Source organism: Hypanus sabinus, chromosome 25 (genome assembly GCF_030144855.1).
Source record: "Hypanus sabinus isolate sHypSab1 chromosome 25, sHypSab1.hap1, whole genome shotgun sequence".
NCBI lineage: Eukaryota > Metazoa > Chordata > Chondrichthyes > Myliobatiformes > Dasyatidae > Hypanus > Hypanus sabinus.
Window position 1 is genome coordinate 4,200,618 of NC_082730.1, and position 15,537 is coordinate 4,216,154.

Here is a 15,537-nt window from a genome sequence, read left to right on the forward strand (position 1 = left end):
AAGCCAACTCCTGCTCTTATATCCCTCTTTGTGTGTGTCTGTTTGTACATGTGTGAGAGAGAGAAAGAGTGGGTGGGGAGATCTTCAGAACTGAGTGAAAATGCAGACTGAGAGGGAGAGACACAGACTAAGAAACCGAGAGAGGAATGTGAAAACAGTGACTTCTGAAGAGAAATGAAAGGTAAATTGAAAAAGATGTCCTCTCAGAGACTATGAGAAACAGGAGAATAAAAGGACAAGAGAGAGATGGGCAGAGAGGCTGTGGGTAAGGGTACAGAATCTGAGAGAGAGAGAGAGAGAGAGCTAGAGGTGGACAGGGACTGGTTGGAGATGTGGAGATGGTTAATGGGATGTGTTTGAGTTACAGCTTGTGCTCTGTGCCTGTTTGGAGTAGTATTGCCTCTTCCCCATCACAGTCTATTAGATAGCTGTGACATAGCCAATTTCCACTGCTTTAGTTATTAGCCCTCGACCATCAAGCTCTTGAGTAAATGTGGATACCTACCCTCACTACCCCATCATTAAATGTCTTACACCAAAGATCTCACTTTAAGGATTCTTTATCTCATTATCTCATGTTCCCAGTATTCCTTGCTATTTATTTATATTTACATTTGCACAGTTTTTTTTGTTTTCACTCTGGAGGATCTTTCATTGATCCTGTTTTAGATACTATTCTTTAGATTTGTTGAGCATGCCCAAAGGAAAATAAATCTCAGGATTCTATATGGTGATATATATCTACTTTGATAATAAAGCTTACTTTGATCACTTTGAAGTGTACTTGTTTCCAATGTTTGTTCTCCAAGCACCAAATGAAGTTGCAAGTTTTAAGTTCAAGAGCAAGTTTCAAGTTTAATTATCGTTCAATTATACACGAATAGAGGCAAACGACAAGGTGCAAAACACATACCAACAACATACAGTCACAAAGAGAAATAAAAATATATCGCCCAAGTCTTGAGTTGTCCTGGTCCAGCTTGTTCTTTCACCAAGTGAACACTGGAGGGCAGCACAGACAGGAGGGCTCAGACCCCAACCCAGCATGAAATCTGATTTGGACAATCCACATATTATAGTGAGAATGGTTACAGGGACAGTGTATTCCGTGTGGTATGTGGGAAGTCTGGGACACCTCCAGTCTCCCAGATAAACACAACTGCATCAGGTGCACCGAGTTGCACTTCCTGAGAGAACATATTAAGGAACAGGAGCTCAACTCGATGACCATTGACTCATGTGGGAGAATGAAAAAGAGATAGAAAAGAACTAGAGGGAGGTAGTTACCCCAGGATTACAGGTAACTGAGAGATTGCCAGGAGAAGGAGGGGAAATGTACAACCAGTGCAGAGTACACCTATGGCCATTCCCCTCAATAATAACTTTAGATACTATTGAGAGGGATGACCTAACAGGGAGGAGCCACAATGACCAGGTCTCTGGCACTGAGTTTGATGCTGTGTCTCAGATGAGCGGAGAGGTGAAGAGGACTGCAGTATTGCTAGGAGATTCCTTCATCGGAGGAAAAGAGAAAAGGTTCTGTGGGTGAGATAGAGACACACAAATTGTATCTTGCCTCCCTGATGCCAGGATCAGGGATATCTCGATTCTTGACCGTGGCATTCTCAAGGGCAAAGTTGAGCAGCTGAAGTTTTTGTACATATTGACACCATGACATGGGTAAATAATGTGATGAGGTCCTGAAGAGAGATTTTATGGAGCTAGGTAGAAAGCTGAGAAACAGGACCATCAGGATAGTGATCACTGGATTGTTGCCTGTGCCATGTGCCACTGAGGGAAAGAATAGGATGATTTGGCAGGTGAATATGTAGCTGAGGAACTGGAGCATGAGGCAAGGGTTGAAATTTATGGATCTTAGTGATCTCTCCTGGGGCAGCTATGACCTGTACAATAAAAGACAGGCTACACCTGATCCCGAGGATCTCCAACATCCTTGTGGGCAGGTTGGCTCAAGTTGTTTGGGTGGGTTTAAACTAGCTCAGCAGGGGGTTGGGAACTGGAATGGTAATGCGGAGGATGAGCGCTATCAGATGTAAATAGATGTAATGTGTAGTGAGACTCCTAACAGGGAGACCTATGCGATAGATAAAAATTGCAGTAAACCGGAAGAGCTGTAATGTAAAGGTGTTCAAAATTGAAAAAGGTGAATACAGAACTAAAGGTGTCATATTTGACCGCGGGCGGTAATGGAATAAGTTCGATGAACTTGTAGTACAGATACAGATTGGCAAAGATGATGTAGGTATCACTGAATAGGCAGGAAGGCAGAGGGTCTGGCATGGCACTGTTGATAAAAAATGAAATTAAATCATTCGAAAGAAGTGACATAAGGTCAGAAGATGTTGAATTGTTGTAGTTAGAGCTGAGGAACTGCAAGGGTAAAGAGACGCTGATGGGTGTTATCTACAGATGCCCAAACAGAGGTAAGGATGTGGTCTACAAGTTGGAATGGGAGATGGGAATTGCCTGCCAAAAGGGCAATGTTACAGTACTCACAAGGTCCATCAATATACAAGTAGATTGGGAAAACCAGGTTGATGTGGGATTCGAAGAGGGGCAATTTCTAACTTATGGGATATCTTTCTAGAACAGTTTGTGTTTGAGCCCTGTAGGGGTTAGCTATTCTAGATTGAGTGTTGTGCGATGAACCAGAATTGATCAGAGAGCTTAAAGTAAAACAATCCTGAGGGGTAACTTATCATTATGTAGTCAAAATGACGCTGAAATTGGAGAAAGAGAAGCTAAAATCACATCTTACAGTATTACAGTGGAGTTAAATATATCACAGGGGCATGAGAGAGGAGGTGTCCAGTACTGATTCAAGAAAAAAATAACACAGGCAGGGATGATGGCAGAGATGCAATTGCTGCAATAACTGAAAGCAATTCAGATGACACAGGATTTATAAATTTCAAAGTGTAGGAAGTATACTAAGGGCAAGATGACACAACCATGGCTAACAAAGCAAGTCAAGGCCAACATGAGGTCCAAAGTGAGGACATATAATAGAGCAGAAAATTGGCGAGATGTTAGGGGAGTGGGAAGCTTTTAAATACCAACAGAAGGCAACTAAATGTCATTAAGTAGGTAAATGTTGAATAAATCTAGCCAATAATATTAAAGACAATACCAACAATTTCTTCAGGACCATAAAGTGTGAAAGAGAGGCAAGAGTGGATTTTGGACCACTGGAAAATGATACTGTTATGGGGACAAGGAAATGGCAGAAAAGCTGGATAAGTATTTTGCATCAGTCATACTGTGGAAGAATCTAACAGTGTGGAGGAAGTTACAGGTATCAGGGGGTCATGTAATGTGTAAAGTTACCACTACTAGAGAGAAGGTGCTTGGGACATTGAAAGGTCTGATGATGGATAACTCACCGGGAGCAGATGGTGTACACACCAAGATTCTGATAGAGGTGGTTGAACAGATTATGGAGGCATTAGTAATGACCTTTCAATAATCATTAGATTCTGTAAAGGTTCCTGAAGACTGGACAATTGCAAAAGGAACCCCACTCTTCAAGAAAAGAGAAAGGCAGAAGAAAGGAAATTAAAGGCCAATTAGTCTGACCTCAGTGGTCGGGAAAATGTTGGATTCAATTGTTAAGGATGTGTTTTCAAGGTTCTCAGATACACAAGATAAAATAGGCCATAGTCAGCATTGTTTTCTCAAATGAAAATCCTGCCTGACATATCTGTTGGAATTTTTTGAAGATATAACAAGCAGGAATAGACAAAGGAGAATTGGTTAATGTTGCAAACTTGTGTAACACCCTGGGAAAGTGTTCACTGCTAACATAATGGTCTTTCTGTAGAAGCTGTGTTTGGAGTATTGTGAGCAGTTCTGGGCCCTTTATCTTGAAAAGGATGTGCTGAAACTGGAGAGAGAACAATGGAGGTTCATGAAAGTTATTCCAGGATAAATTGACTTGTCATATGAAGTGCGTTTGATTGTTCTGATCCTGTAATCAATGGAAATAAAAAGAATGAGAGATGACCTAATTGAAACCTACCAAAATTGTAAAAAGTCTTGATAGAGTGGCTGTGGAGAGGATGTTTTCTGCGGGTGGAGTTTTGAAGACCCAATAGATTGACATCTTCTTCGAACAGATTTGTGGAGGAACTTGTTTAGCTGGAGAGTGGTGAATCAGTGATATTTGTTGCTACAGGAAGCTGTGGAGGCCAATTCTTTATGTACATTTAAGGCAGAGGTTAATAGATTCTTGATTGATCACAGCATGAAGGGATACAGGGGGAAGGCAGGAGACTGGGGCTGAGAGGAAAACAGATTAGCCATGATGAAATGGCAGAGCAGATTCAATGGGCCAAATGGTCATTTGGAAATCCAGCAGCACATCTTGTTCACACAACAACTCAGTCAATGCAAATCCCCCGTCATTGGTCTCTGCAGAGAACGAGTAAACCAAACGCAGTATTTTTTTGTCCAACAGGGTCTTGTGATCACTACACTAAATATCCAAAGCAATCAACCATACTTTTTTAGGGCTGCGCACAGTCTGGGCACAAATGTACGCAACAAGTCCAGCTCCGTCAATATCGAGCAAGTTGCTGCTGGGGTAGTCCTGCAGTCATTGATGTTCTTAATCTCCAGCAGTGACTTGCGGATGGAAAATAGACGTACAGGATGAGCAAATACACAGGAGTGGTCGCTGTGTCTGAGCACGCCGCCATCGTTCCAGAAGCAGATGTAGAGTCTCGATGTGGAGGGGCCCCTCCCTCCTCTGAGCTCTCTCATGTCTGCTTGGTGGGCAAGACCAGTTGTAATGGGGAACTCTGAGTAGAGAGCAGTAACAAATATTTGAGACATGTTGAGTGGACGTGCATTGTGGTCACTCCCGGGTTCTCTGCTTGTCCACATCCATGAAGCTCTTTGTCTCCTTCAGCGTCTCTGTCTGCTGCTCTCTCGGCTGCCCTGTCCATTCTCTGACTTCCTCTGCTGTCCATTGGGTCAAACAGCACAGAGATCGTCCCTTTGATCCACTGAGCGAACTCCAACCATCAAACACCACGTTACACCAATACCATTTCATTAATCCCATCACCTCCCCCAGTTTCTACCACTCACCCTCTCAGTAGGGGCAATTTATAGTGGACAATTAACCTACCGCCCTTGTATCATTGGAATCTGGGATGAAATAATAGCACCCTGGGTAACCCGTGCCTTCACTGGGAGAACATGCAAACTCCACACAGCTGGAATCTAAAACCAGGATGAAATTAGGTTTGCTGGAGTTGTGAGACAGCAGAACTTCCTGCTGCCCGTCTGTATGTGATTTCTCTCTTAACTTCAGAGACAACTGCACTCCAGCACCATTTTCTGTTTCACAACCTCAAACACTTCCCGCCACCATGTTACAACTTTGCAAGTCTTTCATCAAGGTCCCACACACCTCGAGCTGCTGAAACCCTTCATTCGTATTCTTGTTGATCAATCTGTTGTGTTTTGTTGTCACTGGATCTGTTTCACCTGACTGACCTGTGCCAGCCTCTCACTGGATCTGGCACAAGGCCACAAACAGTATTAATTTATTGCTCTTGCCCCATGTCTCTTCCTTTGTTCAACACTGTTCATCCAAACATGCAGCTCAGTCTGCGTCAGGTCACACATGCTGTTTTTTTGATAAGCCTGTCAGTCTGACAAAATCAAAAAGAGCTGTTTATTTGGAAATGATCGCTCATTTATCAGATTGTCGATCCCACTGCATCTACTTATCGCTGCTCTGATCTAACCATCCCCAGGGGGGAGCCAGCTCACAAAATGGTGGCTGTAGAGAACACACATAAAATGGCAGCCTCCATTCCTTCCACTACAAGAATGTATTTGCTTTTACTGCTTCCCCTGTCCCTGGCTCTTTCGGTGTTCTATAGTTTTTTAATCCCTTCATCACTGACAATCCACAGGATCAGCATTCAATCCCTCACTTTGTTGTACGAAAGCTTCAGAATTCGGGGAGATGAGATTGTTTGGTCAGGTAGGCAGAGGAAGAGGCAAATGGAGAATAGAATGGAGTTTGTGTTGGATCAATGTAAATTGATGTTCTCTATTTGGAGGCTGTGTCGTCTGGTCCTACACTCCTCCACCATAACAAGCATCCTCTCTGTTGAGGTCTTTTAGCATTCGATAGGTTTTACTGCTTCCGCTGTCCCTGGCTCATTCCGTGTTTTACATTCCTCCTCATATGCTCTAAAGATGAACTGTAGAATACTTGAAAGTGAGTCCATAGGTTGTGGAATCAATTCATAGTTGCAATGTGAGAAGTTACCCACGCTGGTTCAGGAGTCTGATGTATAACTGTTCCTGAAACTTGTGGTGTGGAACCTGAGATCCATACCTCTGTTCCAACAGCAGCAATAAAAGCAGATTATGGACTGGATGGTAGGTGTCCCTGATGATGCATGTTTGCTTTCTTGTAGCAGTGCTCCTTGAGATCTGCTTAGTGGTTGGGAGGGATTTTCTTGTGATGGACTGGACCGTATCCACCACTTCATGTTGGCTTTTCTGTTCCTTTGATCAGGACTGTGGTGATGAGATAAAACTTCAGTCAGAGTTTCATTGAACGGGGGCAGGGACGAGGGTCCAAAAATCCTCCTGCTCTTATTGTTCTTATTTGGTGTGAGGTGACATTCTGACATCAGTCAGTCCGCATTTGACGTCGAGCGCTGTGGCTTTCTGCCTGTGATCACACCTCTGTATTTCACCTTTTGCACAACACGTACTTTCTTGTCGACTGCTCCTCACAACATACTGACTAGGAGGGGAAGCTTTGTTCGGTCCATCAGCATCTATACTGTTCTGTGAGAACAATGAACACCAGGCATCTGCTGATCTCCTGCTGGCTAACTCTCTGTGCCTCACGCTGTAAGTTTGATTCAGAGCAAGTTTTTGTCTTTTAAAGTCCTTCTCTTCAGGTTCTCTGTTAATTTCTGGACTGGGGCATTTCTGGGTCCCACAATACCAGAGCAAGGAGAGTGTATGCTGGTCAGAATGAAGCACGGGTTTGATATAGAGAGCGAAAAAAGCTTGGTTACTGCTGGGCATTGGGACAGAGGATTGGCGCATTCTGTAGCCATAGACACATCCTGCTGCTAATTCTGTAAATGAAGCTTGAGAAAAAAGTATCAGTTGTTCACGGGATTGGGAAGGATTTATCAGGGATGTGGAACCCAGGAACTGGGATCTGATCCAGAGATGTTTCCAGGAAAAGTTCATGATGGGGAATCGTTGTAGGAATGATGGTTAGGGGGGGGGGGGACACTGAATGCAGAAAGAGAGGGGAAATTGTTAACAGTCATCTAACATTTTGGGATCTGAATGCTGGTTTCCTCTCTCTCTCTGTTAACAGAGTGTCGATCTGTCAATAGCCCAAATCACAGAATCACAGTGAGAGAGAATGATGAGGAAAATCCTGATATCATTGTCAGAAGCAGTTGTTAACCTGAAGAATGAGTCTTTTCTTTTTCAATCTTTTTATTAAGTTTCAAATTAGTAAACATAACAATAATGATAATGATACAAAGAGGTCGGGATTACATTAATAACGGTTAACATGTACAAACACAGATTCCAAATAACAAATGTAGTTTAGCCTCCCAATCTCTTAGTAAATGCCCATGAAAAAAAAATTGATAAAGAGAGAATAAAAACCATAAACTAAAAAAAAACTGAACTAAAAAAACAAAGATTGGACTGCCATATTTCATTGGCTAAAATTATAATTTGTTGTTAACTCTGCTCCTCTATACCTGAGCAAAATATTAATAAAAATGGATTCAGAAAGGCTCAACTTACATCATATGAAAACAAATGGCCTCCAAGTTTCTTCAAATTTAACCAAAGGATCCACAGAACTGCTCCTCATTTTTTCCAAGTTTAAACATGCTATCATTTGGTAAAATCATTGAAATGTGGTAGGGGGATTGGAATCTTTCCATTTAAGTAAAATGTTTTTTCTGACTATTAATGTAACAAATGCAATTAAATGACAAGCTGATGAGGTTAAATGATTGTAGTCTATCACTGGTAATCCAAAAATTGCAGTAATCGGATGAGTTTGTAAATCAACCAACAGAACTATTGAAATAATATCAAAAATATCTTTCCAGTATTTTCCTCAAAGAAGGCAAGAACAGAACATAAGTGTCAAGGAAGCTACTTCAGAATTATATCTATCGCAAACAGGATTTATTTGGCAGTAAAAGTGAGCTAGCTTATCCTTGGACATATGAGCCCTATGAACCACCTTAAATTGTATCAAAGTGTGTCTGGCACACATTGAGGAAGTATTAACTAGTTGAAAAATTTTCTCCCATTTCTCTGTAGATAAAGATAATTGAAGTTTTCTTTCCCACTCATTCTTAATTTTATCAGAAGTACTTAAGTGTATTTTTATAATTAAATCATAAATAAATGCTATTAAACTCTTCTGATATGGATTTAAACTTAATTTTTTTTCTGTAACTTCAATTTGATGTGATATCTGAACGGTACCTAAAGTAGCGTTCAGAAAGTTTCTAATCTGTAAATATCTGAAAAAGTGTGATGTAGGCAAATTATATTTATTACACAATAAATGAAACATGAAACAATCATCCATGAATAAATCACTAAAACATGTTATTCTCTTTGTTTTCCATAAAATAAAAGCTTAATTAATTCTTGATGGTTGAAAGAAAAATATAGATATAATAGAACTTGGCAGGATAAATTTATTCAATCCAAAAAATTTACAAAATTGTAACCACATTCATATTGTATGTTTGATTATTGGCTTCTCATTTGTTTATTCAATTTAGTAAGTGCAAAGGGAAGCGCAGCTCCTAAAATAGAAGCCCATGAAAACACCTGTGCAGACTCCCACTCGAGGTTCATCCATCGTGGATATTGAGTTTCATCCAACTCTTGTGTCTGAAACATTAATTTTGAATATTAATTGCCCAATAATAAAATCTAAGATTCGACAAAACCAAACGCCTTCCTGTTTTGATTTCTGTAAATATTTCTTACTTAACATAGGATTTCTTTTCTGCCATATATATGAAGAAATTTTAGAATCAATAATATCAAAAATGATTTAGGGATGAAAATTGATACTACCTGAAATAGATATAGAAATTTAGGTAAAATAATCATCTTCATAGCATTAATTCAACCAATCAAAGATAGGGACAATGGGGACAATTTAGTAAACAGTTGTTTAACTTGATCAATTAAGGGTAAAAATGTGATTTTAAATAGAACCTTATACTTCTTAGTAATTTTAACACCCAAATAAATAAAATATTCAGTAACCAATCTAAATGGTGATTGCATATAAATTGGAACCTGCATATTTAATGGGAAATACACATTCTTATTAAGATTCAATTTATGACCAGAAAATCTACTAAACTGAGCAAGTAGTGTTATTACTGCAGGAATGGGTATCTCTGGGTACAACATATGTAGTAATAGGTCAACTGCATGTAATGATACTTTATGCATCCCATTCTTACAATTAATGCCAAATATATTGGGTGAATCAAGAAGAGTGACTGCCAAGGGCTCCAGGGCAATATCGAATAGTAAAGGGCTTAAAGGACAACCCTGTCTCGTACCTCAAAAAAGCCTACAAAAGGGGGATCTCTGATTATTGGTAAATACAGCAGCCAAGGGTGTATGATATATCAATTGAATCTAAGGTAGAAATTTTGGGCTAAAATTAAATTTCTCAAGTATATTAAATAAATATTCCCATTCAAGTCTGTCAAATGTCTTCTCGGCATTAAGCGAAATAACGCATTCTGCAGTATTAGATAAAGTGGTGCATATAATGTTCATTAAACTCCTAACATTAAAATGTGAATAACAATTTTTAATAAATCCTGTCCGATCCTCAGAGACAATTTGTGGCAATATCTTCTGTAATCAACTTGCTAATATTTTGGAAAAGATTTTAGAATCAACATTCAACAAAGATATAGGTCTGTATGATGCATATTCATATCTTTGCCTTTTTTAGGAATTAAAGAAATAGATGCTTCATAAAAGGATTGTGGTCATTTACCTACAAATAAAGCATATTTAAAAATTCTGCATAACAAAGCAGAATGTAAATCTGAAAAATAATATAAAAATTCATCTGTATACCTATCCGGACTTTACCAGAGTTCATTGAAAAAATTGCTTTTATTTCCTCTTCAGTAATGGGTGCAGCTAATGGGTTAATCAGCTGGTAATTTTGGAATATTCAGTTTCCTTAAATATTCATGCATTATGGTAGGATCATCAGGAAATTTTGATTGGTATAAATTGGTATAAAATTCTTGAAAAGATTTATTAATTTCATTGCGGTCAACCGTCAAAATACCATGCTGTCTATGAACTTTATTCATCTGACGTTTCACCAAAGCAGCCTTCATTTGGTTAGCCAATGATAGATTTGATTTATCACCATGTATATAAAATTGACTCTTAGTTTTAAGTAATTGATTTTTAATTGAGGATGTTAATAACAAACTATGTCGCATCTGAAGTTCACCTCTCTCTTTATAAAGCTCCAGATTGGGAGCAATAGAATATTTTTTATTAATTTCTTTAACCTTATCAAGCAATGTATATATTTCACTATTAATCCATGTTTTCAATCCAGCAGAGTATGAAATAATTTGCCCACAGATATATACTCTTAAGGTACAGGTGTCCCCCGTTTTTCAAATGTTCACTTTATGTCAACTCGCTGTTTCAAAAGACCTACATTAGTTACCTGTTTTCACTGACAGAAGGTGCTTTCAATGTTAAGAGAAAAGGCAGCGCATACCCTGTGCAGCCAAGCTACTCCCCCAGAAATGCATTCTCGCCAGCATTGCTTAAATGCGTGCCTGTGAGCATCTGTGCTTAATGTCAATTTATTTTCTACATCGGTTAGCAATATGAGTTCTAAGGTATCAGAAAAGTCTAAAAGAGTGCATAAGGGTGTTACACTTAGTGTAAAACTAGAAAATTAAGCATTTCGATTGTTGTGAACAAAATAAGGATATAGTGAGTTTGGCTAAGGGCTTGTGGAAGTTGACGAAGATGATATTGAAGGGGTTTTGGCTTCCCATGACCAAGAACTGAGAGATGAAGAGCAGATGAAGAGGAAAAGATAACAATTGAAACCGAACACAGTAGCAAAGTAGTGAAGTCATCCAGGAACTGAACATGAAGCAATAATGTGAGACTTTTATTGCGATTGGCAATGCTGCAATGGTTGCAGAAAAGTACGACTTTAATTTTTAAAAGGTACGTAGGTTTAGGGCATATTTGCTGGATGGTTTGAGTGCTTATGCAAATTTATGATGAAGGTCAACAGATGCTTGATGCTCCAATTAACGAGCATGAAATTCAGAAAGCTATTTCATCAATGCAATCAGGTAAAGCTCCCAGACTTGATGGTTCTTCGGTGGGATTGGTCAAAAAAATTGAAAGATTAGTTTCTCCGTATCTTTTGGAAATATTTCATGAATCCTTTGAGAAAGGTAATTTACATTCTTCTTTTTATGAAGCATCTATAGCCTTAATTCTTAAAAAAGATAAAGATGCCGTTGAATGCTCATCACATAGACCTATTTCGCTGTTAAATGTGGATGCAAAAATTCTTTCTAAAATAATGGCTAACAACTTGGAAACTTTTTAAATTAAAATTATCTCTATGGACCAGATGGGCTTTATTAAAGACCGTTACTCTTTCTCTAATGTTTGGAGATTGATGAACATTATTTATTCACCATTATCTAAGCAACCTCAATGTGTTATCTCTCTTGATGCAGAAAAGGCATTCGATAGAGTTGAGTGGCCATACTTGTTCACAGTATTAGAAAAATCTGGTTTTGGTAATAATTTTAATAGATGGATTCAAATGATCTATAAGAACCCTATTGCCATGGTCATTACTAGCAAATACAGGTCTTCTTTCTTTTCACTTTCTCGTGGTACTAGACAGGGACGTCCATTAAGCCCTTTATTATTTAATCTTGTATTGGAACCTTTAGCTATAACTTTATGGGAGGCCAAAAACATTCATGGTATTTCTATAAATGGAACCATACATAAGATTTCTCTTTATGCAGATGATCTTTTGATTTTTATTTCAAATCTTGAGGAATCAATTCCTAATCTTTTGGAAACACCTAAAGATTTTGGAAAATTTTCAGGATACCAACTTAGTTTGAATAAAAGTGAATTGTTTCCATTAAATGCTCCTGTTAGTATATATAATTATATTCCTTTTAGAATTGTTAATACATTTAGATATTTAGGTATTATAATTACGAAAAAATATAAAGATCTTTATAAAGCTAATATAGTTCCTCTAGTACACTCCATGAAATTACTATTTTCTAGATGGAATCCACTTACTCTTTCTTTAGTAGGTCATATCCATGCTGTTAAAATTATGATTTTATCTAGATTTTTAGATATTTTCCAAAATATACCTATCTTTTTAACTAAAAAAATTTTGATCAAATTGACTCTCCTATTTCTTCCTTTATTTGGAACAAGAAGGGACCAAGAACTAACAAATACCATTTACAAAAACCCAAAAAAGATGGTGGACTTACACTTCCTAATTTAAGACTGTCTTATTGGGCTGTGAATATTAGATAATTATGTTTTTGGTTATATTGGCTTGATAAGATATCTAGATAATAGTTAAATGTATTACTTCCAGAGTTGATTCCTAATGGGGTTTTCTTTGTAGTTAATGTTTTTTTTTTCTTAGTTAGATGGGGTTCTTTTTTTTCCTTCTTTTTTCTATATATAATTTTTTTTTAATTTCTATATATTATGATTAGTTTTTTTCTTCAGCTTTATTAATTGTATACTAATCAATTTGTTGAAATTTTGTATTATTCAATAGTTGCAGAATATTATGTATTAATAAAATGATTCTAAAAATGAAAATGAAAATGAAACTGTATGATAGAAAAATGTGTGAGGCTAAGTGGTCAAGCATACTGTCATTTTTCAAGCCTTCCACATCAGCCAGAGCAGACAATGAAACTCGACCTTCGACAACGAGGCAGGCAGATTTTGACGAAGGTGACCGACCTGTCCTGGAGGAAACAGACGGCGATGAGATGACATCCCTGTCTCCCAACACTCCAAGCTCTGACGACTCAGCCAAACACACCAGTGTGCTCATTGTATTCCCAATTCTGATAAGGGGAATTACACTATACATACATTATTTCTACTTTATATAGGCTGTGTATTTTTATGTGTTACTTGGTAGCTTCATAGCTTAAGGATTACTGGAAAGAGTGCGTCTGCCGGGAGTGCTTGTGCCATGTGTTTTTGCTGCAAGAGCAGCCGAGAATGCTTGCGTGAGATTTTCGCTGCAGTGGACAGGCTGCAATAATTGCAGAGAAGTATTCCTACATTATATAGGCTGTGTATTTATCAGATCATTCCTGCTTTTACTATATGTTACTGTTATTTTAGGTTTTATGTGTTATTTGGCATGATTTGGTAGGTTATTTTTTGGGTCTGCGAATGCTCACAAATTTTTCCCATATAAATAAATGGTAATTGCTTCTTCACTTTACGACATTCCAGCAAACAAACAATTTCATAGGAATTCTCTACCTTCGAATCGCGGGGGAAACCTGAATCCCATAATATCCCACTGGAAATTTCTTCCATTGAGATAGTTGAAAAGACAAAATGCAATCTTTTCTTTAATGAAATTATCAAAATTTAAATCATGAAGCAAAATGGAGTTGAACCGCCATTATCTAGTACTAAAAGTTACATCAAATAATTTAATTGATAATTCAAAGGCGCATCTTCGGAAATGGCGATTGTATCACACTCACAGGCAGTGACAGATGAAAATAATCGAGATTCAATAAATAAATAATCAATTCTAGAGGAATTATGATATACCGGAGAAAAGAAAGGTTACTCTTTATCATTGGGATTTAAAAGCTCCGAATTTCTAAAATTCCTGCGTCAACTAAAAAGGAATTAATAAAAGTAGCAGATTTGTTTGGAAGTACCTGATTTGGTGCAGACCTATCCATCATAGGGTTCAGAAAACAATTAAAATCTCTGCCCATTATTAACATATATTCATTTAAATTGGGAAGAGATACAAATAAATGCTTAGATAATTGAGGATAGACAGTATTTGGTGCATAAACAGACAGACAGACAGACATACTTTATTGATCCCGAGGGAAATTGGGTTTCATTACAGCTGCACCAACCAAGAATAGTGAAGAAATATAGCAATATGAAACCATAAATAATTAAATATTAATAAGTTATTCATGCCAAGTGCAAATAAAGTCCAGGACCAGTCTATTGGCTTAGGAGGTCTGACATTCGAGGGAGGAGTTGTAAAGTTTGATGCCCACAGGTAGGAATGACTTCCTATGACGCTTAGTGTTACATCTTGGTGGAATGAATCTCTGGCTGAATGTACTCCTGTGCCTAACCAGTACATTCTGGACCAATATTAACCAAAACTACTTTTTGGTTATAAAGTAAACCAGTAGTTAATAGCAATCTACCATATGGGTCTGAGATTGTCTCATAATGATCAAATGAGATCGATGAGTCTAAATAAAAATGGATATGCCTTTCGCTTTGGTTGAAGAATTAGAATGAAACTGTTGCACTTTCCAAAACCTAAAAACTTCTGATTATTATCCTTCCTCACAAGAGACTCCTGCGCAAAAATAATCAGAGCATTTGATCTATGAAAAACTTTTAAAATCTTCTTCTGTTTAATTGGGTGATTCAAACCATTCGTGTTCCATGAAACAAAGTTAATAATATTATCCATTTTCTTTAAATAAATGATATAGTATGTAAAGGATTAACCATATTGCATTGGAAACTTATGAATCAGGAAGAGGGAAAAAAGTTTAAAGAGGAACCAGAAGTTACGACAATACAGACATTTTTGTAGTTTCAAATCAGCCCAAATGAAAAATACTGAAATAAAAATAGCTCCCCCCTACTGCGACAAAGACCCAAAACCTGGCCAATAGAAAGCCAGGGAACTACCTAAGAAGCTCCTTACCTCCATCTCTCTTGATGGCAAATCTCCAGATTTAAAAAAAAACACCCATAGTCAAAACATTGCAAAAGGAATGCCAAACACAAGTTAAGAAAAAAAAAACAGCCATTTGCAGACCATTTCAAAAGACAAGGTCTTAAAAAATGAAGTAGAATACAATCTTAATAATATTTCAAGAAAAAACAAATGATCATCAAGCCAGAGTCTTAATAACTTTCTAAAGAGAACAATTAAAAATAAAAAAGGAAAATAATAAAGGAAAAAGAAAGGAACTTTAACATAGAAACATAATAAACCTCCGCACGCCAAAGCAAGGTACTAGAAGAATCAGCACAAGGGCAAAGTTCTACAAACTTAAAATGTTCGAATCTATAGACTAGTTATTAACTAATAAACCAGCTACATACAAACATAAAGGAACGGTAAATGTATTAAACATCTGA

The 15,537-nt window shown here is 37.6% G+C and overlaps 1 protein-coding gene across 1 annotated transcript in view; it reads left to right on the forward strand.

Moving 5' to 3' along the window:
- Positions 1-15,537, forward strand: part of LOC132380871 (uncharacterized) — an 85,407-nt gene that overhangs the window by 10,494 nt on the left and 59,376 nt on the right. Inside the window, exon 6 of the mRNA XM_059949789.1 lies at positions 4,478-4,664. Within this exon, the coding sequence (XP_059805772.1) occupies positions 4,478-4,664 (187 nt within the window). The remainder of the gene's footprint in view (positions 1-4,477; positions 4,665-15,537) is intronic.